This window comes from Staurois parvus, unplaced genomic scaffold (genome assembly GCF_062004578.1).
Source record: "Staurois parvus isolate SC_StPar_1 unplaced genomic scaffold, SC_StPar_1.0 ptg000023l, whole genome shotgun sequence".
Classification (NCBI taxonomy): domain Eukaryota; kingdom Metazoa; phylum Chordata; class Amphibia; order Anura; family Ranidae; genus Staurois; species Staurois parvus.
Window position 1 is genome coordinate 2,397,666 of NW_028317819.1, and position 26,398 is coordinate 2,424,063.

General features: G+C 46.3%; 1 protein-coding gene across 1 annotated transcript in view; it reads left to right on the forward strand.

The window, feature by feature from the left end:
• Nucleotides 1-7,928: 7,928 nt before the first annotated feature.
• TSPAN31 (tetraspanin 31) overlaps nucleotides 7,929-26,398 on the forward strand; it is a 28,702-nt gene continuing 10,232 nt past the window's right edge. Inside the window, exons 1-3 of the mRNA XM_089692718.1 lie at nucleotides 7,929-8,121; nucleotides 22,401-22,568; nucleotides 23,882-23,962. Of these exons, the coding sequence (XP_089548844.1) occupies nucleotides 8,059-8,121; nucleotides 22,401-22,568; nucleotides 23,882-23,962 (312 nt within the window). The 5' untranslated portion in view covers nucleotides 7,929-8,058. The remainder of the gene's footprint in view (nucleotides 8,122-22,400; nucleotides 22,569-23,881; nucleotides 23,963-26,398) is intronic.

Here is a 26,398-nt window from a genome sequence, read left to right on the forward strand (position 1 = left end):
TCAGCACCTTTCCGAGAAATGATGGCTTGTGCCGTGCCGCGGTGGAGAGTGCCAAGCTGTCATTTCTTCGCCAAAAAGGCAGTGCCAGCCCTGCATTCACATGTAGAAGAGATGGTGGGCCAGTCTTTGAGCATGTCGGTCTCTGCCAAAGTGCACGGCAGCGCCGACGTGTGGAGCTGTAACTACGGTCAGGGACAGTACATGTCATTTACGGCCCACTGGGTGAACGTGGTGCCGTCACAGCCGCACCAGCAACTTGGACAGGTCACGCCGCTTTTGCCTCCACATTTGCACGTCCTTGGTCCACAAAAGATGTCCGCCTCTACCACCTCTTCTTCCTTCGTGTCCTCAGCCGCCACCCCCGTGCCAAGTCCCATTACCCGACCGGCATATCACATGTGCAGGGCGCAACGGTGTCACGCTGTGCTGCACCTGGTATGCCTTGGCGAACGTAGTCACACAGGGGAGGAACTTCTCAGTGTAATGAACAGAGAAATCGACAGATGGCTGTCTCCGCGCAAACTGAAAATTGGAACCATGTTGACCGACAACGGAAAGAACATGGTGTCTGCTCTGCGTCAAGGAAGGTTGTGCCATGCGCCATGCATGGCTCACTTGTTCAATCTGGTTGTCAAGCGGTTCCTAAAATCCACCATCCCACTGCAAGACATCCTTAAAATGTCACGTAAACTTTGCATGCATTTCAGCCATTCCTACACCGCAAAGCACACCCTCCTTGAGCTGCAGCGGCAGAACGGAATTCCACAGCATCGCCTGATCTGCGACGTTGCAACAAGGTGGAATTCAACCCTACACATGTTAGACCGCCTTTACGAACAGCGAAAGGCCATCACCGATTTCCTGATGTTACAAGCGGATAAAGGTACTCCCCTGTGTAACTTCGATGTCAGCCATTGGCAGCTCATGCGTGACACCTGCCGCTTGCTCAGGCCCTTTGAGGAGGCCACGCTATTCGTGAGTCGGCAGGACTATGGGATGAACGACGTCATTCCTCTGTTGCACGTCCTGGAACAAATGCTGTTAACAATGGCTGGTCAGGGTGCGGTAGACGTGGCGCACAGATCTCAACGCCACATGACCCCTGTGGGGGCAGGACAGGAAGAAGAGGAGGAGGTAGAGGAGGACATTGGTGCTCAGGAATTATTGAGTGAAATGGGTGGTTTTTCCACTCAGCGGACAGGAGTGGAGGAGCAGGAGCATCTGGTAGAGGAGGAGGAGGAGGAGACAGAGGACCCAGACGCACCGTGGCAGTATGCTGTGGAGATGGAGGCAGGGAGTCCCTCGCATTCCTTGGCACAAATGGCCCATAGCATGCTCGGTTGCTTGCGTAGCGACAGCCGAATAATAACCATCAGACAGAGGGATGACTTTTGGCTGTCCACCTTGTTGGACCCTCGCTACCGTTCAAAAATGGTGGCCTTTTTCACACCTGCTGAGAGGGAGGCCAAAATAACGTACTATAAAAACCACCTATGTAGTCAGTTGGTCTCTGCCTTTGTGCGCCAACGTCCATGCTCAGACACTGTGGGCCCTGTGTGCTCGCGTTCCGCTGCCATGGCAGCAGGGGAGGGGTGGGGTGGTAGGAGCAGTGGTAGCTCCACCAGCAGCGGCTGCCTCAGTCTGCAGTCGATGATGAGTAGCTTTCTTCACCAGCGCAGTGAGGAAACTACTACCCAGCCGCAGCAGCAGCAGCATCAGGTGGACCTGGAGCAGGACCTCAAACAACAGGCTTGGGCCTACTTGGACAGCACCCTGCCAACCGAGGTAGACAATCCCCTTGACTACTGGGCAACGAAACTTGACCTTTGGCCCCAACTAGCTGAATTTGCCCTTGAAAGGCTGTCATGCACGGCCAGTAGCGTGGCATCGGAGCGCGTGTTTAGTGCGGCAGGAGGTATTGTAACTCCGCGGAGGACACGACTGTCCACCCAAAGTGTGGAGATACTCACGTTTGTGAAAATGAATCAGGCGTGGATTAGTCTGGATTTCAAACCACCAGTTCCTGACACAACTGACTAAATCCGCCATGAATCATGCCCCTGCCATGTGCCACTTTCACGTCTCCTCACACTGCTGGTGTGTTAAATTTTTTGTCATAGGGTGCTGGCAGATTACGGGCCTCCCATAGCTGCTGCCAGGCCCCTAATCTGCCATGGGTCCCTATACCGCCTCCTCATGCTGCTGCCAAGTCCAGAGTCTCTCATGGGTCCCTGTACGGCGTCCCATTGCTGCTGTCTCTATCGCCACACTCTGCCATGTGCCACTTTCAGGTCTCCTCACACTGCTGGTGTGTTCAATTTTTTGTCATAGGGTGCTGGCAGATTACGGGCCTCCCATAGCTGCTGCCAGGCCCCTAATCTGCCATGGGCCCCTATACCGCCTCCTCATGCTGCTGCCAAGTCCAGAGTCTCTCATGGGTCCCTGTACGGCGTCCCATTGCTGCTGTCTCCATCGCCACACTCTGCCATGTGCCACTTTCAGGTCTCCTCACACGCTGCTGGTGTGTTCAATTTTTTGACATAGGGTGCTGGCAGATTACGGGCCTCCCATAGCTGCTGCCAGGCCCCTAATCTGCCATGGGCCCCTGTACCGCCCCTCATGCTGCTGCCAGGTCCACAGTGTCTCATGCCATGTGCCACTTTCAGGTCTCCTCACACTGCTGGTGTGTTCAATTTTTTGACATAGGGTGCTGGCAGATTACGGGCCTCCCATAGCTGCTGCCAGGCCCCTAATCTGCCATGGGCCCCTGTACCGCCTCCTCATGCTGCTGCCAGGTCCACAGTGTCTCATGCCATGTGCCACTTTCAGGTCTCCTCACACTGCTGGTGTGTTCAATTTTTTGACATAGGGTGCTGGCAGATTACGGGCCTCCCATAGCTGCTGCCAGGCCCCTAATCTGCCATGGGCCCCTATACCGCCTCCTCATGCTGCTGCCAAGTCCAGAGTCTCTCATGGGTCCCTGTACGGCCTCCCATTGCTGCTGTCTCCATCACCACACTCTGCCATGTGCCACTTTCAGGTCTCCTCACACTGCTGGTGTGTTCAATTTTTTGACATAGGGTGCTGGCAGATTACGGGCCTCCCATAGCTGCTGCCAGGCCCCTAATCTGGCATGGGCCCCTATACCGCCTCCTCATGCTGCTGCCAAGTCCAGAGTCTCTCATGGGTCCCTGTACGGCGTCCCATTGCTGCTGTCTCCATCGCCACACTCTGCCATGTGCCACTTTCAGGTCTCCTCACACACTGCTGGTGTGTTCAATATTTTGACATAGGGTGCTGGCAGATTACGGGCCTCCCATAGCTGCTGCCAGGCCCCTAATCTGCCATGGGCCCCTGTACCGCCTCCTCATGCTGCTGCCAGGTCCACAGTGTCTCATGCCATGTGCCACTTTCAGGTCTCCTCACACACTGCTGGTGTGTTCAATTTTTTGACATAGGGTGCTGGCAGATTACGGGCCTCCCATAGCTGCTGCCAGGCCCCTAATCTGCCATGGGCCCCTGTACCGCCTCCTCATGCTGCTGCCAGGTCCACAGTGTCTCATGCCATGTGCCACTTTCAGGTCTCCTCACACTGCTGGTGTGTTCAATTTTTTGTCATAGGGTGCTGGCAGATTACGAGCCTCCCATAGCTGCTGCCAGGCCCCTAATCTGCCATGGGCCCCTGTACCGCCACCTCATGCTGCTGCCAAGTCCACAGTGTCTTATGCCATGTGCCACTTTCAGGTCTCCTCACACTGCTGGTGTGTTCAATTTTTTGTCATAGGGTGCTGGCAGATTACGGGCCTCCCATAGCTGCTGCCAGGCCCCTAATCTGCCATGGGCCCCTATACCGCCTCCTCATGCTGCTGCCAAGTCCAGAGTCTCTCATGGGTCCCTGTACAGCATCCCATTGCTGCTGTCTCCATCGCCACACTCTGCCATGTGCCACTTTCAGGTCTCCTCACACTGCTGGTGTGTTCCATTTTTTGTCATAGGGTGCTGGCAGATTACGGGCCTCCCATAGCTGCTGCCAGGCCCCTAATCTGCCATGGGCCCCTGTACTGCCTCCTCATGCTGCTGCCAGGTCCACAGTGTCTCATGCCATGTGCCACTTTCAGGTCTCCTCACACTGCTGGTGTGTTCAATTTTTTGACATAGGGTGCTGGCAGATTACGGGCCTCCCATAGCTGCTGCCAGGCCCCTAATCTGCCATGGGCCCCTATACCGCCTCCTCATGCTGCTGCCAAGTCCAGAGTCTCTCATGGGTCCCTGTACGGCGTCCCATTGCTGCTGTCTCCATCGCCACACTCTGCCATGTGCCACTTTCAAGTCTCCTCACACACTGCTGGTGTGTTCAATTTTTTGACATAGGGTGCTGGCAGATTACGGGCCTCCCATAGCTGTTGCCAGGCCCCTAATCTGCCATGGGCCCCTGTACCGCCTCCTCATGCTGCTGCCAGGTCCACAGTGTCTCATGCCATGTGCCACTTTCAGGTCTCCTCCCACTGCTGGTGTTTTCAATTTTTTGTCATAGGGTGCTGGCAGATTACGGGCCTCCCATAGCTGCTGCCAGGCCCCTAATCTGCCATGGGCCTTTGTACCGCCTCCTCATGCTGCTGCCAGGTCCACAGTGTCTCATGCCATGTGCCACTTTCAGGTCTCCTCACACTGCTGGTGTGTTCAATTTTTTGACATAGGGTGCTGGCAGATTACGGGCCTCCCATAGCTGCTGCCAGGCCCCTAATCTGCCATGGGCCCCTGTACCGCCTCCTCATGCTGCTGCCAGGTCCAGAGTCTCCCATGGGTCCCTGTACGGCCTCCCATTGCTGCTGTCTCTATCGCCACACTCTGCCATGTGCCACTTTCAGGTCTCCTCACACACTGCTGGTGTGTTCCATTTTTTGTCATAGGGTGCTGGCAGATTACGGGCCTCCCATTGCTGCTGCCAGGCCCGTAATCTGCCATGGGCCCCCGTACCGACTCCTCATGCTGCTGCCAGGCCCGTAATCTGTCATGGGCCCCTGTTGTCGCTTGTTGGCATATTCCGCTCGTTCAGATGCTCCTTCTCCTGCTACTCCTCTTCACGGATTCCGTCAGCAGTCTTTCTTGGAATCCGTTTCCAAGAGACAACAGTTTGCGAGCACGCACCCGACGGTGCAGAAGCTAAACGTCCTCCTGTCCAAGTTGCTGCTGCCAGGCTCGTAATCTGTCATGCGCCCCTGTACCGCCTCCTCATGCTGCTGCCAGGTCCAGAGTGTGTCATGGGCCCCCGTACCGACTCCTCATGCTGCTGCCAGGCCCGTAATCTGTCATGGGCCCCTGTACCGCCTCCTCATGCTGCTGCCAGGTCCAGAGTGTGTCATGGGTCCCTGTACGGCCTCCCATTGCTGCTGCCAGGCCCGTAATCTGCCATGGGCCCCCGTACCAACTCCTCATGCTGCTGCCAGGCCCGTAATCTGTCATGGGCCCCTGTACCGCCTCCTCATGCTGCTGCCAGGTCCAGAGTGTGTCATGGGTCCCTGTACGGCCTCCCATTGCTGCTGTCTCCATCGCCACACTCTGCCATGTGCCACTTTCAGGTCTCCTCACACTGCTGGTGGTTTCCATTTTTGTCATAGGGTGCTGTATGGCCTCCCATTGCTGCTGCCTCCACCGCCACACTGTGGCCCCGTGACTGCCCAAATGAGTGAAGTGTGCGGTGATTCTAAGATCGACGGCACTCATCTGCATGTCATACTGACTGTCAGTATTATTTCTCTTCCCCAGCAGACTCCAAGGGCATTTAAATTAAAGGTACAGTGTTCTGCACTAATATAAAGGCTCTCTGAAGCCTAGAAACACCCTTTTATAAGTTAAATTCGCAGCGAATATATTCGACTCGAATCGAAATTTTTCCACGAATTCGCCGAATCAGTCGAATCAAATTTTTGAATACTTTGCTCATCTCTACTTGCCGGCACCCAGTGATCGCGGAGCATTACCGACGGAGGGAGAGAACTGTATGTAAACAATACAGATCTCTCCCCTGTCAGCTCCAACACACTGCTTTGTATGGCTCTGTATAGCAAAGCCATACAAAGCTGTGTGCTTACAGTGGGAAACACACACCCAGCCCACATTAAAACAGGACACAGTTAACCCTTTGATCACCCCACGTTAAAGCGGAGTTCCACTCGCACTGTAAAAAAATAAAAGTCAGCAGCTGCAAAAACTGTATCTGCTGACTTTTAAAAAACAGCCACTTACCTGTCCCACGATCCCACAGTGTCCTCCCCGCAGCCCGTTTCACCAGCCATCTGGTGTTCCAAATGCATCTTTAGTGTGGGCACCCAGCTGTGACAGCTTGCGGCTTCACAGCTGGGTGCCCACTGTGCACTGCGCTTCCTGAATGGCCCCGTAGTCTTCTGGGACCTGTCACAAGTCCCAGTAGACTACAGGGAGGGAGAAGGGAGGACAACTTCTGCTTCTGATCGCCTAGGCGATCGCAGTGGAAGTGGGAGCGAGTACCTGTCGATTTCGGGTATCTGCTCCCCAAAGGTGCCAATCCTTAATGGGGGGCGTGGGACCAGTCATTAAAGTGGAACTTCCCCTTTTGGGTGGAGCTCTGCTTTAACCCCTTCCTGCCTAATGCCATTAGTACAGTGTCAGTACTTTTTATCCCCAGTGACACCAAATTAGTTCCCCCCAGTGTCAGAATGCCCGCCGCAATCCCGCTATAAGTCGCTGATCACCGCCATTACTAGTAATAATAATTTTCAAAAAAATCCAGTATATATACTGCCATTTGTAAACGCTAAACCTTTCACGTAAAACAATGAATTTACCCCTTGATCACCCCAGGTGTTAACCCCTTTCTGCCCAGTGCCACAGTGCAGTGTCAGAGCTTTTATTAGCACTACTATATTGGTGTCACTGGGGATGTCTGTGACAGTCAGTTCCCCCCCAGTGTCAGAATGCCCGCCGCAGTCCTGCTATAAGTCACTGATCGCCACCATTAGTAGTATTAAAAAAAAAAATTCCAGTATCTATACCGCCATTTGTAAACGCTATAACTGTCATGTAAACCAATTAATTTACACGTATTGGGATTTTTTTTAGCACAGACATGTAGAATACATTTTGGCCTAAATTTATGACAAAATTTGATTTTTTTAATTTTTTTACAGGACATGTTTAATAGAAAAAAGTTAAAAAATGTTTTTTCTCAAAATTATCAGTCTTTTTTTGTTTATAGCACAAAAAATAAAAAAAGCACATGTAATCAAATACCACCGACAGAAATCTCTATTTGTGGTAAAAAAAAACAAAGGATGTACATTTCATTTGGATGCAGTGTTGCATGACTGCGCAATTGTCAGTTAAAGTAATGCAGCGCCGTAACGCAAAAAATGGCCTGGTCAGGAAGGGGGGGGGGGGGGGGGAATCTTCCGCAGGACAATTGGTTAATATGTGTTCAGTTTTAAAGGGATGAGGTTGCAACCCTGTGCACACTGGAGTCAGAGAAATAGCTAAAACCAGAGCTGCTACCGAACTCTAAACTGAGGACTTGTAGGGGCTTTTAAAGATTTCTCACAGCAGAACTATTTTCTGACACCCTGAGTACTATGCACAGCTATGAATCAACACCAACTACCCAGAAAGGACGTAAACTGCTGACGTCATTCACAGCAGCCACACAACGACGAAAATATGCATAACTTTCTCAACCTAAGCAGCCACCGAAACCCCGCCCACACCTCCTCTACAGCCTCACTGCCTCCCAACGTACGGAACAGCTTACAGCGCTTATATAAGGGAGTGGCAGGAGTACCAAGATGGCGGCTCGCTTTGATTTCGTACAACGTCACATCTGCGCCAGCGTAGCGGCGTCTGCTGTGAAAGCCCGAGCGATGGAAGGACGGAGAAGATCCACCCTCAGCCAATCAGGGATCTCCTTTGTCTCTAGAGAGCGAGGGCGGTGACGTCACCGGACAGAGGACCGGGGGAGACAGAGGGAGAGGAGCTTCTCATTTAAAGAGACCCCCTCTAGTTATTCTGGCTAGAGCCCGAGTCAGGAGGATGGTGTGCGGCGGCTTTACCTGCTCCAAGAATGCGCTGTGTGCGCTCAACGTGGTCTACATGGTAAGGATAGCGGAACGGCAATGTGTGCGTGTGTGAGGTCCGGTGTCATGGCTTCATCATAGGAGCCTCCCTGCTGTCCCTTCCAAGGCCTGACTCTGTGTTGTCACTGGTCTGGGGGAGGCTCATTATTGTCTTCTCTGCCTCCTCCTCATCACAGCCTGCCTGTGTGTACTCCTGTCAGTGATGGCTAGAAGGTATGCAATCTCATTTAGAGTTACCAAAACTATGTAATATGAGGACAGACCATCCCATCCCACCAATTTCTGGCCAGGTCACAGGCCCCTGTATTACATAGTTGTTGGTAGATCTTAGCCGCTTGCCTACTGGGCACTTGTATCCCCTTCCTGCCCAGGCCAATTTTCAGCGTTCAGTGCTGTCGCACTTTGAATGACAATTACGCGGTCATGCAACACTGTACCCAAACTAAATTTTTTTTTATAATTTTTTTGACACAGAGCTTTCTTTTGGTGGTAGTTCATCACAATTGGGGTTTTTATTTTTTGATAAACAACCTAAAAAAGACTGAACACTTTGAAAAAATTTTTTTTTCTTAGTTTCTGTTATAAAATGTTGTAAAGTAATTTTTCTCCTTCAATGATGTGCGCTAGTGAAGCTGCAGTGATGGGCACTGATGAGGAGGCACTGATGGGCATTGACAGGCATCACTGATGAGCTCTGAAAGATAGCATTCATATGTGGCACTGACTGGCACTTCTCATGGGCACTGATATGTAGCTTTGATGGGCACTGACAGGTGGCACTAATGGGGTTACACTGATTATCAGGGCACTGATCACCAGTGCCCTGATGATCAGTGTGGATGTCCCCTCTGACTAATGCCGATTACCAGCTCTCCTCTCAAGTTGCCAGCAGGAGGAAAGGACTGCCAATAACTGGAATTTCCTATTTACATGTGATTGGACACAGCTGATCACATGACAGAGCCGATGTCATCGGCTCTTTATAGTGATTTGTGATCTGCTGTATCCCAGGGACACAGCGCACCACTGATTGCTGCATGCCTCCGAGGGTGCGCATGCACAGTTAGAGTGGGAGGACGTAATATGATGTCCCCCCAGAATGAGAGAAACGCCACCCATCCATCATTTCCTTATATGGTGGGCAGGAGGTGGTTCAAGAGGAACTGCAGAACTCCCAGGCTGCTTCTTCGCCAGTCTTTGGGTCCTGGGTACCACCATCCTGGCTATGGGAAGATGGCTGTAACTTCCTGCTGATTCACAGCCGGCTCCCCACTGCGCGTGCGCAAGAAGCGTTTTATTTCCATTCTAGTTCTGCAGTCTTCTGGGACTGTGATGTATTCCAAGAGGTTGCAGGTGGGGCCAAACATCTGCTATTCTCACCTAGGTGAGAATTGTGGGTGCTGGTCAGAGAAAGGTACCCACTCCCAGAAAAAAGCCTTAAAGTGGTTCTAAGGGCTTTTACCTTCATGTACTCTATCCTTACCTGAGCCCCTCTGATCCAGTGATGTTCTCGGCAGCCTCTGCTGTCTGTGGACTCTTCCCCCTCATTGGCTGAGACAGCAATTGGCTTCCCCTGCTTTCAATCACAGGTAGTGAACCAGTGAGGAGGGGGGGGGGCTTATGGACACATAGAGCAGTGGCTCAGGGACGAGCATGCAGCATTGCCCCTAGGGTGAGCGACTTTCCCTGAGGGAACTGCTTGAAGGGGAGGAGCCAGGAGTGCCAAAGAGGACCTGAAAAGAAGAGGATCAGGCTGCTCTGTGCAAAGCTACTACAGAGAGCAGGTAAGTATAACATGTTTGTTGTTTTTTTTTTTTTTTTTTTTTAAAAAAGAAGCTTTAGTCTCCCTTTAAAATAAAGGTGGGCAGGACAAGGATAAGTAGAACCTTCACTTTAAGAGTGTATGTTCCACTTTAAGGCCTCGTTCACATCATACATGCATGAAAACTGATGGAAGCTGACATGCAGAGTTAACTTGCAGAGATACTAGTTGAAGGGGTTGTTTATTTAGGGCCTCTCATTTAGTACAGTTTTCCCTTTTCCAGAACCCGAAGTTGTACTCTCCTGTTCTCACGCATCTGAAATTCTTCTTTGCTGTCCAGTGTTCTGAAAGAGATGAGTGGTGTCCACTGTAGAGGTCAGGGCCAGGGCTAGCTCTTCTGCCTCATATGACTAGAGATTTTACCATGCATGCATGGGGCGGGAGGTAGAAGAGCAGCTGTGATGAAGGTTTTGTGGATGGGGGACTTTTTAAAAGGTAAGTATTGAAAGTACCCTTTAAAGGAAAGTCCCTTTAATTGCAGGCAAAGGGAAGGGAGTCGTATTCTCCTCTGTACGTGGAGGAACCAGGAGTTTTCCTTTGCTCCTGGTGGCCAAATGGCATAGAGATTAGGTGCTAGGTCAGAGAGCCGCTCCCCCATACATGCCCTAAAATCACCAAGTAGTGTCACCAGGAATTCAGACTAGGTAGATATAAGGGGGGTCATGGCCAAGCAGACCATGTCTCACTAAAGTGAGACTAAAAATGGCATGCAGGCAGGCTTATGTAATATTTCTTTTGCAATAAACCAAGCTTATTAGCCTAGTCACAATCATCCTTAGGATATACATTTGATACCTTCTTAGTTTCCTCTCTTATCCTTTTCAGATGACAACTGTATAAAATGGCTTTAGCTACACTTTAAAGTGGAACAAGTGTAGTGATAATGTACTTATCTCCTCTCTAACTTCAAAGTCTGCGAGGTGTCTTACATTGGCATCTTCTCCCCGAGCGAAGGTCTTCAGGCGTGTTCATTGGCCAGTGCAGGATGACATAACTCCTGTTCATGCTCATGATAAATGGCCTACCTGCCTACTTGCAAGTTTTTCAGTTCTGCTTTAACTTTTACCCCCATCCCCCCAGTTACATCAAGCCCGATCTTGAAATTGTGCAACTTACAGTGAAGTCGTACGATTTCAAAGTCGGGTCAGGTGCCGATTTCAGGTGTGATTTGCAAGATATCTGACACAGATGTCTATGTAAATTACACCAAAAGTAGTCGGAACTGCACCGATTTGCCTGCTGTAATTGCGGACAATGGGGTGCGACTTGGCATTCGATTTGATCGGGGTGTTAAAGTGACCCAGTCACCACAGGGTCAATATTACACTCTAGTTCACCCAAAAGAAGCATGGATACGTTTACCTTTCCAGCAGCACATGTAATCAAAACCACAGCTTCTCCAGCCACTGAAAACATTTTACATTTTTGGGCTGATGTTCCTCTTGTCTGCTCTTATGTCACTATAGGACCAATAAGACCGCACCAGGAACTACAGTGACTTGGGGTGGTGGAAATATTCAGCCAATCTGACCAATTGAATATGTTCAATTTAAATGTTGAGAAGCAGGTTTTTGAATACATGGGCTGCCAGAAAGGTAAATATGGCCTTGTTTCTTTTATCAGTGAGCTCATGGGTAAACATGACCCTGTGGTGGCAGGGTCACTTTAGCATCTCCGTAATACCTAACTCTTACCCAACACTGAAACTTAATCTGATTCTAAGACTTAACTTTTAATCTTGTGCTATTAATATCAATGAGATTGCAAAAGCAGAATGAGGCAAGCTCAAATACGGGTCCGTAGGAGGTCAGATACCTGTGAAGGAGCTCTGAAGAAGCTTCAGAGTTATTTCGAGCCCCTGGGCCCAAGCTGTTCATGCATCAGTAAGGCTCAGGGCTTGGTCACCGTGTGAGGCCCAGTTGAGACCTCATCTACAGCTTGGGCCTATAATTCTAAGGGTCTTCACAGGAATTGGTTTGACTATACTCACAGACACTTTAGAACTGCTATTAACACCATTAAGTTTGACAACGTTGTCAATTAAAACCAAAGAGCCCAAACTGAAAGTGATTTAAGAGCGATGTCTGACCATCAGCAATATCATGCCTTATATCATCAACCTCTGCTCAAAACTGAGCATAAAAAGTTTAAACAATGTATCAAATTAAAATGAGGAAAATGATAAAACCTAATGCTGAGGGTAGCAGCTCCTTTGCAACACTGTAAACCTATCCTAGGTAGATGCAAAACAGCTGATATAATGTATCCAAGCAGGATTAAAGGTTGGATAGATGAACTTGACAAGCAGCTGTTTCCTGATAGAAGTATCAAGCCAACACTTATATTATGGCAGTTACCTTAGCTCATACGCAGTGCAGTAAATGACTTTTATGATATAGAGCACATGCATAGGATGGCCCTTAAATCCAATATAAGGTAAAAACGGTCCTGCTGATGATTTGGAGGTGTCATACTCTCAACAATATGGACCCAGATGTAGAAGAGTAAGGAGAGACTTAATAAGATAATGTCCACACAATGGCATACTGATTACAAGTTCATGCAGAGCCCCACACTAAAAGTAACCGAGGCTTAATACTGCCCCCCTGTGAGCATGGAGCAACTCCTAGACAGTTCAAACAGTACTTGTCACCTGTCAGATGTAGCCTTCTGGCATTACAGGGTCCATGTCTCCAACTTGCGTGCCGGTAGCCTCAGTGACCCTGGGTTCAGATACGGCCAGGTGGATGCATCATCTTTCCGTGGCCAAAAGAGCACCGCTCTCCTTCCCAGTATGACATCGTTTCCTCCGTTGCAGCATGAGAGCCGCACATGCGTAGAAAGGGCTTTCCAATACTCAGCCCAGCTTCACCGCCATTCAGGACAGTACTCACCAGACATCAAGTCACAGTACCAAGGACCCCATGATTGTGGAAGCTACTGTCAACGCGGCACACCCACTTGTTTAGATGCAGGCTTTTTCAAGACCAAAGTCCTAAAGGCTCCTTTCAAACCAAGCCGGTTCGCTCAGCCCAGCCAGTGATTTGCTGACTCAAAGCTGAACAAGATGGATGGCAATGTTTTGACGTTTGTGCCATTCAGGGTGTGTCCACATTTGCACAGTGGACTCCTTATGGCTCTTTGGGTGGTTGGATCTGATGAAAACGCATTTCTTCCAGTATAGTGATGCTCTGCCTGTTTGTGGCTGTATCAGATCTAATTACTGCACCAGTGCTAGACTCAGACTGTGAAATTTGTAGTTTCTTCAAGGGAAGTGTCAGTTCTTAGACTGCAGACAGCAGTCATGCATTAACCCCTTGTTGTCGTCGCATCCCAGCTCTTTTAAGGGGTTTGTGACGTCAGGAGGTGGGGCGGGTTTTAGGGTCATGTGGCCGCTGTGATTGGCTTTCGCGGCAGTCACATGATCGGAAAGCTCCTGACTGCAAGTAGTGATCGGGACCTTTCTGTGAAGCGCTGGGAGTGCGCAGGACATGTGCTCTTGGCACATCGTCTGTTTACAATAGGTACGCAAAGATGCAGCCCCTCGGTGCCTATTCCCTGCTGCCAAGAGACTGCATATTTGTGTGCGCTCTGTGCCAAGAGGTTAATCTTTGCAGTGGCATGCTTCATGCATCATGTTCAGACAAACAAATTGCTGGAAAAGGAGTGTGATGATTTACTCTACTATATGCTGTGATTACAGGCCAACAAATCACCCCATGAAGCTACATAATGCAGGTAGGAAGCTTTAGAATTCCTTTTTAGGAGATTTCCCTGCTTTTCTTGGTCCCAAGACAAAATGCACAGGAAGTGGACATTTCTTTAGACAGCCGTGAATGAAACCTCATTGGCAGATTTCCCCTTACTTCCTGTTCTGGTGACAACTCTTAAAAGGGTGGATATACCTAGAAGGAAAGCAAATGGCAAGGTGTTTACAGCAATTGACTTTATGTACATTTTAGGTCGGCTTCACACTGATCCGCTGTCCATTCACTACATCACCGTGTAACCAGTTTTTATGCAGATTACCTGCACTTTCCAATAGACTCCTATTGTGTCCTGTTCTTTTGGTGCATTTTCTGAAAGTGCCGTAAAAGTCCTGCATGTTTTCAGAGTGTACCAAAACCCCAGGACATAATAGAAGTCTATGTGAAAGTGCAGGTAACCCACAGGAAAACAGTGACCAAAGCACAGTGTGACAGGGCCCATAGTCATGTGCTAATAATCTCCCCTTTTTCTAAGTGTGTGCCCTTTTCTTGCTATCAGTGTTTAGCTTTTGTCCTGAGTGTTTGCTCTGCTTGTGTCAAAGGTTCATTTACTGGTCTTTGTAATGAGTGACCCTGCAAGTAATAGAATAATATGACCTTGGGGTTTGTTTTTCGACTTTTGCAGACAGATGAAAGCACTGCAGCCAGCCTGTAAAGTTAGGGTATTTCCAGTGAGTGCAGCTTTTCAGTTCTTCAGGTCATGTATATCACTTGCTGGTTGTATCATATTCATATTGTTGCGTTAAAATGATACTAAACTATAATTACAAAAAATAAATAAATCTTTACGTATGTATTCCTAACTCAAAAAAACCTAGCCACCTTCTCACATACTTCTGAGATGAACTGCAGACTATGGACTATGGCAGGGGCAGGGGTGGACTGACCATTCGAGCACTCGGGCACTGCCCGAGGGCCCGGGGTCAGTAGGGGGTCCCATGAGATGCCTCTGGTACCTTTCATTGGCTTTTTCATAGGCTTTTTTGGGTGTGGGTGAGGACACGGGGGCCCCATGATCCCCTATTGCCCGTGGGCCCCATGAGTTGTCAGTCCGCCCCTGGGCAGGGGTTAAAATTTCGAGTCCAGACCTACTAGCTGGTCACAAAACTTAGGCTGGCCATACACTATACAATTTCCTGCCCAATTTCCTTTAGATTTACCTTCAACTATGTAGTGCAAGGGTCTGTCTAACTGGATACAGCTGAAAGTGTTGTTTAGATTTGACGTGCTATTATATGGTTTTTGGTAAATCTAAAGCAAAATTCTCAAGAAAATTGTGTAATGTATGGCCAGTCTTACTCTCCACCACTTGCCCCACCCAACCTTGCCCAGGTCTGCCCCAAACCCCACCCCCAACCACGCCCCCTTAAAGCTTATGAAATTACAATTTTCTTTAGAATATAGAGTCCAAAATATAAAACTGTACACAGTAATGTATATCCCAGCTCCCCTGTACTACTCCATTATAGTGATATGACATGTATACAGTAATGTATATCCCAGCTCCCCTGTACTCCATTATAGTGATGACATGTATACAGTAATGTATATCCCAGCTCCCCTGTACTCCATTATAGTGATGACATGTATACAGCAATGTATATCCCAGCTCCCCTGTACTCCATTATAGTGATATGACATGTATACAGTAATGTATATCCCAGCTCCCCTGTACTCCATTATAGTGATATGACATGTATACAGTAATGTATATCCCAGCTCCCCTGTACTCCATTATAGTGATATGACATGTATACAGTAATGTATATCCCAGCTCCCATGTACTCCATTATAGTGATCTGACATGTATACAGTAATGTATATCCCCCCTCCCCTGTACTCCATTATAGTGATATGACATGTATACAGTATGTATATCCCAGCTCCCCTGTACTCCATTACAGTGATATGACATGTATACAGTAATGTATATCCCCCCCTCCCCTGTACTCCATTATAGTGATATGACATGTATACAGTATGTATATCCCAGCTCCCCTGTACTCCACTATAGTGATAACATGTATACAGTAATGTATATCCCCCCTCCCCTGTACTCCACTATAGTGATATGACATGTATACAGTAATGTATATCCCAGCTCCCCTGTTCTCCATTATAGTGATATGACATGTATACAGTAATGTATATCCCAGCTCCCCTGTTCTCCATTATAGTGATATGACCTGTATACAGTAATGTATATCCCAGCTCCCCTGTACTCCATTATAGTGATATGACATGTATACAGTATGTATATCCCAGCTCCCCTGTACTCCACTATAGTGATAACATGTACACAGTGATGTATATCCCCCCTCCCCTGTACTCCATTATAGTGATATGACCTGTACACAGTAATGTATATCCCCCCTCCCCTGTACTCCATTATAGTGATATGACATGTATACAGTAATGTATATCCCAGCTCCCCTGTACTCCATTATAGTGATATGACATGTATACAGTAATGTATATCCCCCCTCCCCTGTACTCCATTATAGTGATATGACATGTATACAGTAATGTATATCCCCCCTCCCCTGTACTCCATTATAGTGATATGACATGTATACAGTAATGTATATCCCCCCTCCCCTGTGCTCCATTATAGTGATATGACATGTATACAGTAATGTATATCCCGGCTCCCCTGTGCTCCATTATAGTGATATGACATGTATACAGTAATGTATATCCCGGCTCCCCTGTGCTCCATTATAGTGATATGACATGTATACAGTAATGTATATCCCGGCTCCCCTGTGCTCCATTATAGTGATATGACATGTACACAGTGATGTATATCCCCCCCTCCCCTGTACTCCATTATAGTGATATGACCTGTACACAGTAATGTATATCCCCCCTCCCCTGTGCTCCATTATAGTGATATGACATGTATACAGTAATGTATATCCCAGCTCCCCTGTACTCCATTATAGTGATATGACATGTATACAGTAATGTATATCCCAGCTCCCCTGTACTCCATTATAGTGATATGACATGTATACAGTAATGTATATCCCAGCTCCCCTGTACTCCATTATAGTGATATGACATGTATACAGTAATGTATATCCCAGCTCCCCTGTACTCCATTATAGTGATATGACATGTATACAGTAATGTATATCCCAGCTCCCCTGTACTCCATTATAGTGATATGACATGTATACAGTAATGTATATCCCAGCTCCCCTGTACTCCATTATAGTGATATGACATGTATACAGTATGTATATCCTCCTCCCCTGTACTCCATTACAGTGATATGACATGTATACAGTATGTATATCCCAGCCCCCCTGTACTCCATTATAGTGATATGACATGTTGTACACAGTACTTACTCCTAGTCCCTCCAAGTCCCCCGCAGCGGTGGAGAGGGTGTCTCCTCTCAGCGGAGCTGAAGAAACCGGAAGTTGTAAACCGGAACTCGGCTTCACAATGAGGCTTGGAGCGCAGGTGCAGTCACTCCTTGCTTTATCTGTGCTCACCACAGAGGAATTTCTCCTCGCATTTGGCGAGTGGGCGAGTGGCTTTTTCAAGCCCTGGACTATGGGATTTGTAGTCTGTATAGAGCAGTGCATATGACCGTATCTAACACTGCTTATTCCAAATGGAAGTGTGGGGGGGGGGAGAGGTTCAGGAGCTCACGGAGGAGTGAGAGGTGGCTTCCAAGCTCAGTATGGCTCTGCATTTGTTTGTATCAGAATGCAGAGAGAGCTGCTTTGGGTATGTGTCCTCCAGGGTTTTTTCATTTTGGTAATGAAACCCATATCTAACAGTGGTTGCAAAGGTATAAGATTTTTTTCTTTCATGCATTCCAAAAATTTAAAGGCAATGGCTCCTGCTGCTGTCAGTCACAGCCAGTGGGGAGAAACCGGGGCCGCGCCACGCTATTTGTGTCGTCTAAACACAGCGGGGTAGATTTACTAAAACTGGTGCACTCAGAATCTGGTGCAACTATGCATGGTAGCCAATCCACTTCTAACTTCAGTTTATTCATTTTGAAATTGGCAATAAAACCTGGAAGCTGATTGGTTTCTATGCAGAGCTGCACCAGATTTTTTCAGCTCCAGTTTTAGTAAATAACCCCCACAGTGCCGACTCTGGAGCAAGAATGCAGGTGTTCCACAAAAGATAATGGCCTCCTATGGTGGCACACCAAGAGGAGTAGGAGCCAGGAGCGCTGGTGGGGGACCTGAAGAGCAGGATGAAGACTGCTCTGTGTAAAACCACTGCACAGAGCAGGTAAGTATGACATGTTTTGTTTTTTGAAAAATAAAAAAAATCTGCCTTTACATTCCCTTTGAATATGATCTGATGACCATATATCCCATGGTTTTCAGGAATAAGACTATTGTTTTAGCCCACATAATGGTTCTTGCCCTGTATCGGTGACCGGCATTATAGGTGAACACCAGTCTGCTATAAAATATTGGTAGTTTTGGTTTTTGCACCACTGAATAGCGTTTAAATGATTTAAAGTATAGGAACACTAGGCTTCTTCCTTGCTGTCCTGCTTATAGGTTTTTTGTTGTGAATAACTGTGATTGGCCACAGCTAATCACATGACACAGATTGGCTGTGATTGACCCAGGCTGTGCATGTGGTCACGAACCACAGCTAGTGACACAATTGTATACAATGAATGGTATGAAAAGAAGCCATCCATTGTTTACAATTGTCATGTGACCTGCTGTGATTGGTCACAGCAGTCATATGGTACTGGCAATGGGCTGGTACACAGATCTGTAATCAGCTGTGTGAGTTACACAGCTGGTGACAGATCTCACCACAGCATGACGCGATCCTGGAGGACATCATATCACGCCCACCCAGATCTATGAGAGTCCTGCTTGGCCCTCATTTTGCTAAAATGGCTGCTTACTATTTCACATGCTCTTTTCTGAGTGCTCCAGGACTGAAAAATCCTGCTTAGATTTCTTTTTCAGTAATGTTTATATGGGGGCTGGGAAGTTCATGTTTAACCACTTGCCCTCCAGAGAATTTACCCCCCTTCCTGACCAGGCCATTTTTGTGGTACTGGCTGCATTATTTTAACTGAAAATTGTGCAGTCATGTAACTCTGTACATTAAATTTTTATATCCTTTTTTTTTTTTCCCCCACAAATAGAGCTTTCCTTCGGTGGTATTTGATCACCTGTGTGTTTTATTTTTTGCGCTATAATCCAAGACCGACAATTTTGAAAAAAACAACTATGTTTTTGACATTTTGCTATAAAACCTATCCCCAAAAAAAATTTAAAAATCAAATTTCATCTTAACTGTAGGCCAAAATGTATTCTGCTACATGTCTTCGCTGAAAAAAAAAAAATCCCAGTAAATTAACTGGTTTACGTGAAAGATATAGTGTCTACAAATGGTGTGTGTGTTGGAATTTTTTATTTATATTTTTTTTTCATACCAGTATTGGTGGTGATCAGTAACTTATAACGGCACTGCGGCGGGCATTCTGACACTGGTTGGGAACAGACTAACTGCCACTGACATCCCCAGTGACACTAATACAGTAATCAGTTCTAATAAAAAGCACTGACACTGTAACGAATGACACTGGGCAGGAAGGGGTTAATGTTTGGCTGATCAAAGGGTTAACTGTGTATTTTACTATATGAGCTGTGTACTGTTTTACTGCGGAGACATACAAAGGAGCATGTCCTTGGTGGCAGGAGAGAGATCTGTGGTGTTTACACACAGGTCTTTCCCCTGTCAGCTTTACATGGTGATCGCCAGGAAATCTCCATCTGGCACCTGGAGATTGATATCCCTAGCTGTCAATGGCCGCATGGGTATAGCGGCACGCACCCCCTACCTGGAGGTGTGTGTGTGTGTGTGTGTGTGTGTGTGTATTAGGATTTTGCGCAGCCCTGCCACCCTGTAGCAGTAATTCTACTATAGCCAGCAGGCAAGTGGTAAAAGTATAACTAAAACTCTGTTTGTTTTGTGTAGATTGGAGAGGGAATAGTATTCTTGTCAGTCAGTGCCCCCGTTACGGAGATTCACCCTCTCTATTTGTCTTGTTTGCAATAATCACTGAAGCCAAAGAAGCCTCCAATAAAGTAATAGAGGGTACATCTTCCAAAGGGGACACTAGTTCTGGTGACCTGGGGGGCCTCAAGAGATTCCCTTAACTTGCAGAGATTTCCTCTCACTTCCTGTTTGGCTCTGGGACAGTAAGTGAAGGAAAATCTCTAAAATGGGATACATATGGTGAAAAAAACATCTGACATGAGTTATATCCCTCCTTATCTCTATCCAATATGGGGGGAGAATGTTGCCTATTGTTTTACTTTAGCATAATGAATCCTGTCTGTACTGTAATGGCAGATCTCATTATCAGCAGTAAACAAAATTGTGTCCTAACAAAGTGTTTAAAGATCTAGAAACCGTATGTTAATGCAGGGAAACTGTGTCCAGTCCGGGTGGGGCAAACTCATTGTGAAACTGCTCAGAGTAGCTTGCAGTCTAGTCTGCTCAGTGACCTGCTCCAAACACTCTCAAAAGGTAAGACATATAATAAATAGTATGTTGTGTGAATGGGAATAGGCACATATAGTGGGGTCTTCTCAAGTTTGATAGCAAAAGTGGGTCTACACTGTTAACACCACTCATATTAGTGTCTGAAACATGTTAACGTGTGCTAACACACTGCAACAGGTGCAAAGCAGTCCTAAGAGATTCACGCTTCCATTGAATAGGATCGGTGCAGAGATCCTGGTATCACTGAACACCAGAGTAGTCCTAAATACAAACCAGAGCCAGCCCCTTTATGAACATTGCTATTGGTTAGTGATCTTGCCCACCATAGGAGCTGATCTGCATTTGCATATTAAAGCCCTCCCCGTTCCAAGACTTTCTAAAAGACATGTAAACTGATGTACAGGCAGCTATAGCAAAACATATGCCACAGATCTGGTATGTAAAATGACAACCTAAGGCTAAAAAAAAAAAAACACTGACAGAATTAAATCCTATCCTGAAACCGCAAAAACAGGGTGATAAAAGCAATTCAAACAGAAGCTTCAGGCACCTCATTAACACGCTGATGCTGGTGTAATACATACAGTACATACTGAGTCAGGGCAGTGGGCCTTCTTCCGGGGTGCTCTGTATATGTGCATTGCACTTGCAGTAATAAACACACAAACAAAATTTGCATATTGCAAATATAAGAAATTTTACCTTTTTTTGTAAATATTTTTTTCCCTTTTCACCTGTTTTAATATTGCTTTAAATTAAGTATACAGCAGCGGTTCTCAACCTGGGGGTCGTGACCCCTTTGGGGGTCGAACGACCATTTCACAGGGGTCGCCTAAGACCATCGGAAAACACATATTTCCGATGGTCTTAGGAACCGAGACACCGCTCCTGTCTCAGGCGATGTGTGGGCGGGATGATATGCTGCTCCTGTCACCTGGCCACACCTCCGGGATCACTCAACAGCTCCGCCTCCTCGCCGCTGATTGGCCACCGGAACTGTAGCTCAGGAGAGGCACACAGGCGGCCAATCACCGGCGAGGAGGTGGAGCTTGGAGAGGAGGAGCCGAGCGGCAGCGCGCGGAGATCAAAGAAGATCCAGGGAGCTGCAGGAGCAAGTGAAGAGAGAGGCCAGAGAAGGAAGACAGCTGACAGGTTAGTGCAAATTTTGCTGCTGCAGCCAGGTATGCAGGCTGTAGATGGGAGAGGGAGAGAGCGAGCCCAGGCTGGAGCAGGAGTCAGCAAGGTAAGTATCATTGGTGTCAGTGGGAGGGATAGTGCCCCATCATTTGTGTCACTAATACCAACGATGGGGCACTATTCCTCCCCCCACTGACACCAAGAATGGGGCACTATTCCTCCCCCCACCGACACCAACGATGGGACACTATTTCCCCCCCCCCCCCACTGACACCAATGATGGGTCACTATTCCCCCCCCTGACCCCAATGATGGGGCACTATTCCCCCCTCCACCACACTGACATCAATGATGGGGCACTATTCCTCCCACTGATACCAATGATGGGGCACTATTCCTCCCACTGATACCAATGATGGGGCACTATTCCTCCCACTGATACCAACGATGGGACACTATTCATCCCACTGACATCAGTGATGGGGCGCTAGTCCTCCCACTGCAAAATTACAGTTATGAAGTAGCAACGAAAATAATTTTATGGTTGGGGGTCACCACAACATGAGGAACTGTATTAAGGGGTCGCGGCATTAGAAAGGTTGAGAACCACTGGTATACAGGCATACTTTTGTTCAGCCTACAGCCTATAAAGCGCAAATAGAAGAATCTTCCCATTGTGGCTGTTTGTAGATGTGGTGATATGTACAATTTACTAATACATCGCAAAAGGCATTCAGACGTTCTGTGATTAAAGTTTCACTTCCCTAAATTGGCAACACCATCTTTCAGCAATGAAACACATGAAAAAGGAAAGCTGGTAAATCGCATGTATGTGTGTGAGCTTTGCAATGTACTAGTTAATTGTACATATCACCACATCTACAATAGCCACAATGGGAAATTCTTCTATTTGCGCTTTTTAGGCTGCAGGCGAAACAAAAGTAATCTGACTGGTGTTTACCAAATGCAGCATTCTGCCTAAAGCACCAGTTGAATCGAACCAATAATCTACTTTGTGTCTCTTTCTGAAAGATTAATTTTTTTTCTTTATCCTTTCAGCTGGTTGGCCTGCTACTGATTGGCGTGGCGGCATGGGGAAAAGGCTTTGGAATAGTCTCCAGCATCGAAATTATTGGGGGCGTCATCGCAGTTGGTGTTTTCTTACTCCTTATTGCTATTGTTGGCTTAGTTGGAGCAGTTAGTCACCATCAAGTGATGCTCTTCATTGTATCCTTAAGTGTTGTTTAGGGAGTTCTCTCTCTTCTCCTTTTTTTTTTTTTTAAGTGTTCTTGTGAAAGTTTAAAGTGAACTCATGCGGCAAACAGACTGTTCAGTTGGTATCGTGATTTCATATGCTTTTGCCTCGCTATACAGCTCACTATGACAGTAATGCAGCTTATCACATTGCTGGCTAAGTGAAGGGGACACATGACCCTGTAAGCTTCACATGAACACTCTTCTCATCTGTTTGACTATGCAGCGTATGTGAATTACTGGAAGTCATGGACAATGAGAACTTTGTGATAAGAGGTTACCCATCACGTCCTCCTCTGACAGGAAGTGAGGGGAGTCTCCCTAAATAGGTCAGAGACAGCAAAAAAACGTTGCTATAGGTTTTAATCCTCCCTCACTTTATCCAAAACAAAATATTTGGTTTTGACTAGAAATTGAATAAAATGTCTTTGCTCCAATGTTTCCTTTGCACAAAGAAAATGGCCAGGAATACATGTCTGTTCGCCTTTTTGTTTGCAGCTGCAAGTGTTTTATGACATAAGAACAACAGCAGTAAGGTAAGTCCTAATTGGTACATTTTCATGTGTATTACTAATGACACACTATTCTGCTTTTTTTTTTTTTTTTTTTTTTTTTTGTAATTTAACATTTTTATTAAGTTTTCACATGTACGTACATACGTGTGTACATACATGAAATTTAAGGAAAGGAGAAAAAAAGAGGTTCATCGATCATAACAGAAAACCAAAAAAAACATACAATGTCAATAAAGCAACAGTGAAAGGATAATCAAGCCGTACATTTTGAGTAGGTTGAGCAGAGATATAAATGTCCCATGGGTTCCATGCTGCTTCAAATACGATTATAGAGTCGGCATGTAAAGCGATTAGATATTCCATTTTTCTGATGTCTGCAATGAACTTAAATATTGTTGGCATTGAAGTGGGTGTGGGGGAGAGCCAGCTCATTGGAATGCTTCTCCTGGCTGCTGTCAGAATGTGCAGGGAGTGTTCCCTTAACGGTTTGGGGAGACCCGGGAAGGGCAAGTCCAATAGAAAATAAAGGGGCTCAAAAGGGAGGGAGGTGCGCAGTAACAATCGTAGCAAGGACAGAACCTCTTCCCAGAAGGGAGTGATAACCTACATTCCCAAAAAAATATGATAAAGGAAGCCGGATTCCCTCCCGCAGCGCCAGCAGGCAGGAGAACACACTAATCTGCTTTATATACCATTGAACAGGTTTTTATTGCCTGTTGTGTTTTTTTTTAATCCTGGCAATAGCTTTATGTATCCTTAACTGTAATATAGTACATGGTGGTGTTAATACTCATCTTTATTTTCCAACTGGTGGTCTCTTGTTCTTGTTTGGCTATGAACAGATCGCAACAAGTAAGTTCTTGTGCTCCTGCTATGTTTTTAAATTTTTATTTTGTAAGAATAGGTGGATTCCAGGAAAATGTAGAAGTCCTTTTTCCTGCACACTATATTTTGTTCTATGGCTTAATTCACCCTGTCGAATAGACACGTGTCTAAATGCATGTATTGACTTTAAATGGTATAATTCACTGTGTGTGTTTTTACTTGTGATTTAGGTGCATTCAATTTACTTGCGTACAGTACAAAGAACAGGCAACTTATTTCTACACCATGCATTAGAGGCACATACTTTCAATCGACTGTGGACCCTTGCATGTTTTTGAGCTTATGCTCAACTGCTGAGATCCGGTGAGAATTGCTATAAGTATTCTGGGTCTAATTGTAGCCCTGTTTGAGGCAGTACTTTTTTGCCCAATTTCATTCAAGAACTCTTCAGTTAACTAGCCTGTCAGCAGAAAAAACAGGCTCCTTCCCTGGATATTTCATGTTTATTTCTACCAAAATTTCTTGCCCTAGTAGATCTCCACTTCAACAAGAACAGTGGGGAAAATCCTTCCTTCCCTACGTTTGGAAGGTTCTTACAACCCCAATTCTTAGAGTAGGGACGCTTCATAAAATATACATAAAACCAGAATGCAATGACTTACAAATCACATAAACCCTTATTTTATTCACAATAGAAAATATATCAAATGTTTAAACTGAGAAAATGTACCATTTTTAAGAAAAAATGAAGGCAATTTTTTTAAATGAATGACAGTAACTTGTCTCAAAATACTTGGGACAGGGCCAAGTTTACTATGGTGTAACATCCCCTCTTCTTTTAGCAAAGCTTTGTACACATCTTGAAAATAAGACAAGTTACTAGAGTTTGGGAGAGGAATGTTATCCCATTCTTGCCTGATATGATTCTGACAGTTCAACAGTCCTGGATCTTCTTTGTTGTATTTTTCTTTTCAAAACGTGCCAAATGTTTTCAGTTGAAAGGTCTGGACTGAAGGAAGGCCAGTTAAGCACCTGGACTCTACTATGATGTCATGATCTTGTCATAGGTGCATATTTAGCATTGTCCTGCTGACATATACAAGGCCTTCTGTGAAAAAAAGACATTGTCTGGATGGGAGCATATGTTGCTCTAAAACCTGGATAAATCTTTCAACATTGATAGTGGCTTTCAAGATATGCAAGCTGCCCATTCCATTTGCACTAATGCAACCCCATACCATCAGAGACACAGGCTTTTAAACTTGGCAATGCTAACTATCCGGAAGGTCCTCTTCTTTAGACCAGAGGATGTAGCGTCCATGGTTGCACAAATGTCAAACTTTGATTTGGCTAACCACAGAACCGTTTTCCACTTTGAAACACTTTTAAATGTGCTCTGACCCAGAGAAGATGGGAACGTTTTACTTTGCATTTTTGGATGGCATGTTCAGACAGTGGTTTTTGGAAATATTCCTGAGCCCATGCAGTGATGTCCATCACGGAATCATGCCTGTTTTTAATGTAATGCTGTCTGATGGCCCAAAGATCATAGGCATCCAATATTGCATTTTGGCATTGTCCCTTGCGCACAGAGATCTCAAGATTCTCAGAATCTTTTGATATGTACTGTAATGACTAAGCACATGTTCATGTGAAACGCGTCTACTGCTCCTCTGTCCTGTCTTGGAGCTGTCATTTTCTTATATTGCATTTAAAGGATTTCATCCACTACATTGTTCTTTGTGCTGCCAACCATTCTGTTTTTCCTTTGTATCTGTGATCACAGATCGGGCCAGCACCTGCATGTCTGCGGAGGGGTTATGCAGATTCGGCACTCACCTGGAGTGGATCTTTTGCTCTTACAGAACACGTGCCATCTCCCAAAATTCTCCTTGTTACTCTGCATTGTTTGCTGCAAAACGGAGGACTCTGAATGGGGTAGAGTTATGGGGGGTGTCTGTCCTCAAACGTGTCCAATCACCTGAAGCTATGAGACTATAATCCATGGTGTGTGAATGAGTTGCCTTAGTTCTGTTTTTGTACTGCAAGATATGGAATGAAATCACATTTTCTCTATTCTGTGATGCCAGGGGCAGTTTGATCTTCACAAGTTGATCTCAAGGCCATATGAACAGCTACTTTGGATGGCTAACATGCATACATGGTTTTAAGTCTTTTTAACTGACATGTTTGTTATACTAAATAGTGTTAATTTTTTTTATATCTCTATTGTTTGTCTGCATTACACTTTTTTTGGAGGTATACACAAAGTCACACTTTTTCACATTACCATTTACACTGGGATGTGGACAGATGCAGGTAACTGCTGGGTGTACATGCAAACAGTGTTGGCCTCTTTCAGCCTGTCATTTTTCTTTGTACTGGCTTAACAGCCGCAGCTGTTCGACTACACGTATGATTCCAGCTGCAAGAATCAGCTGATTCTTGCCACTAGAATATGCT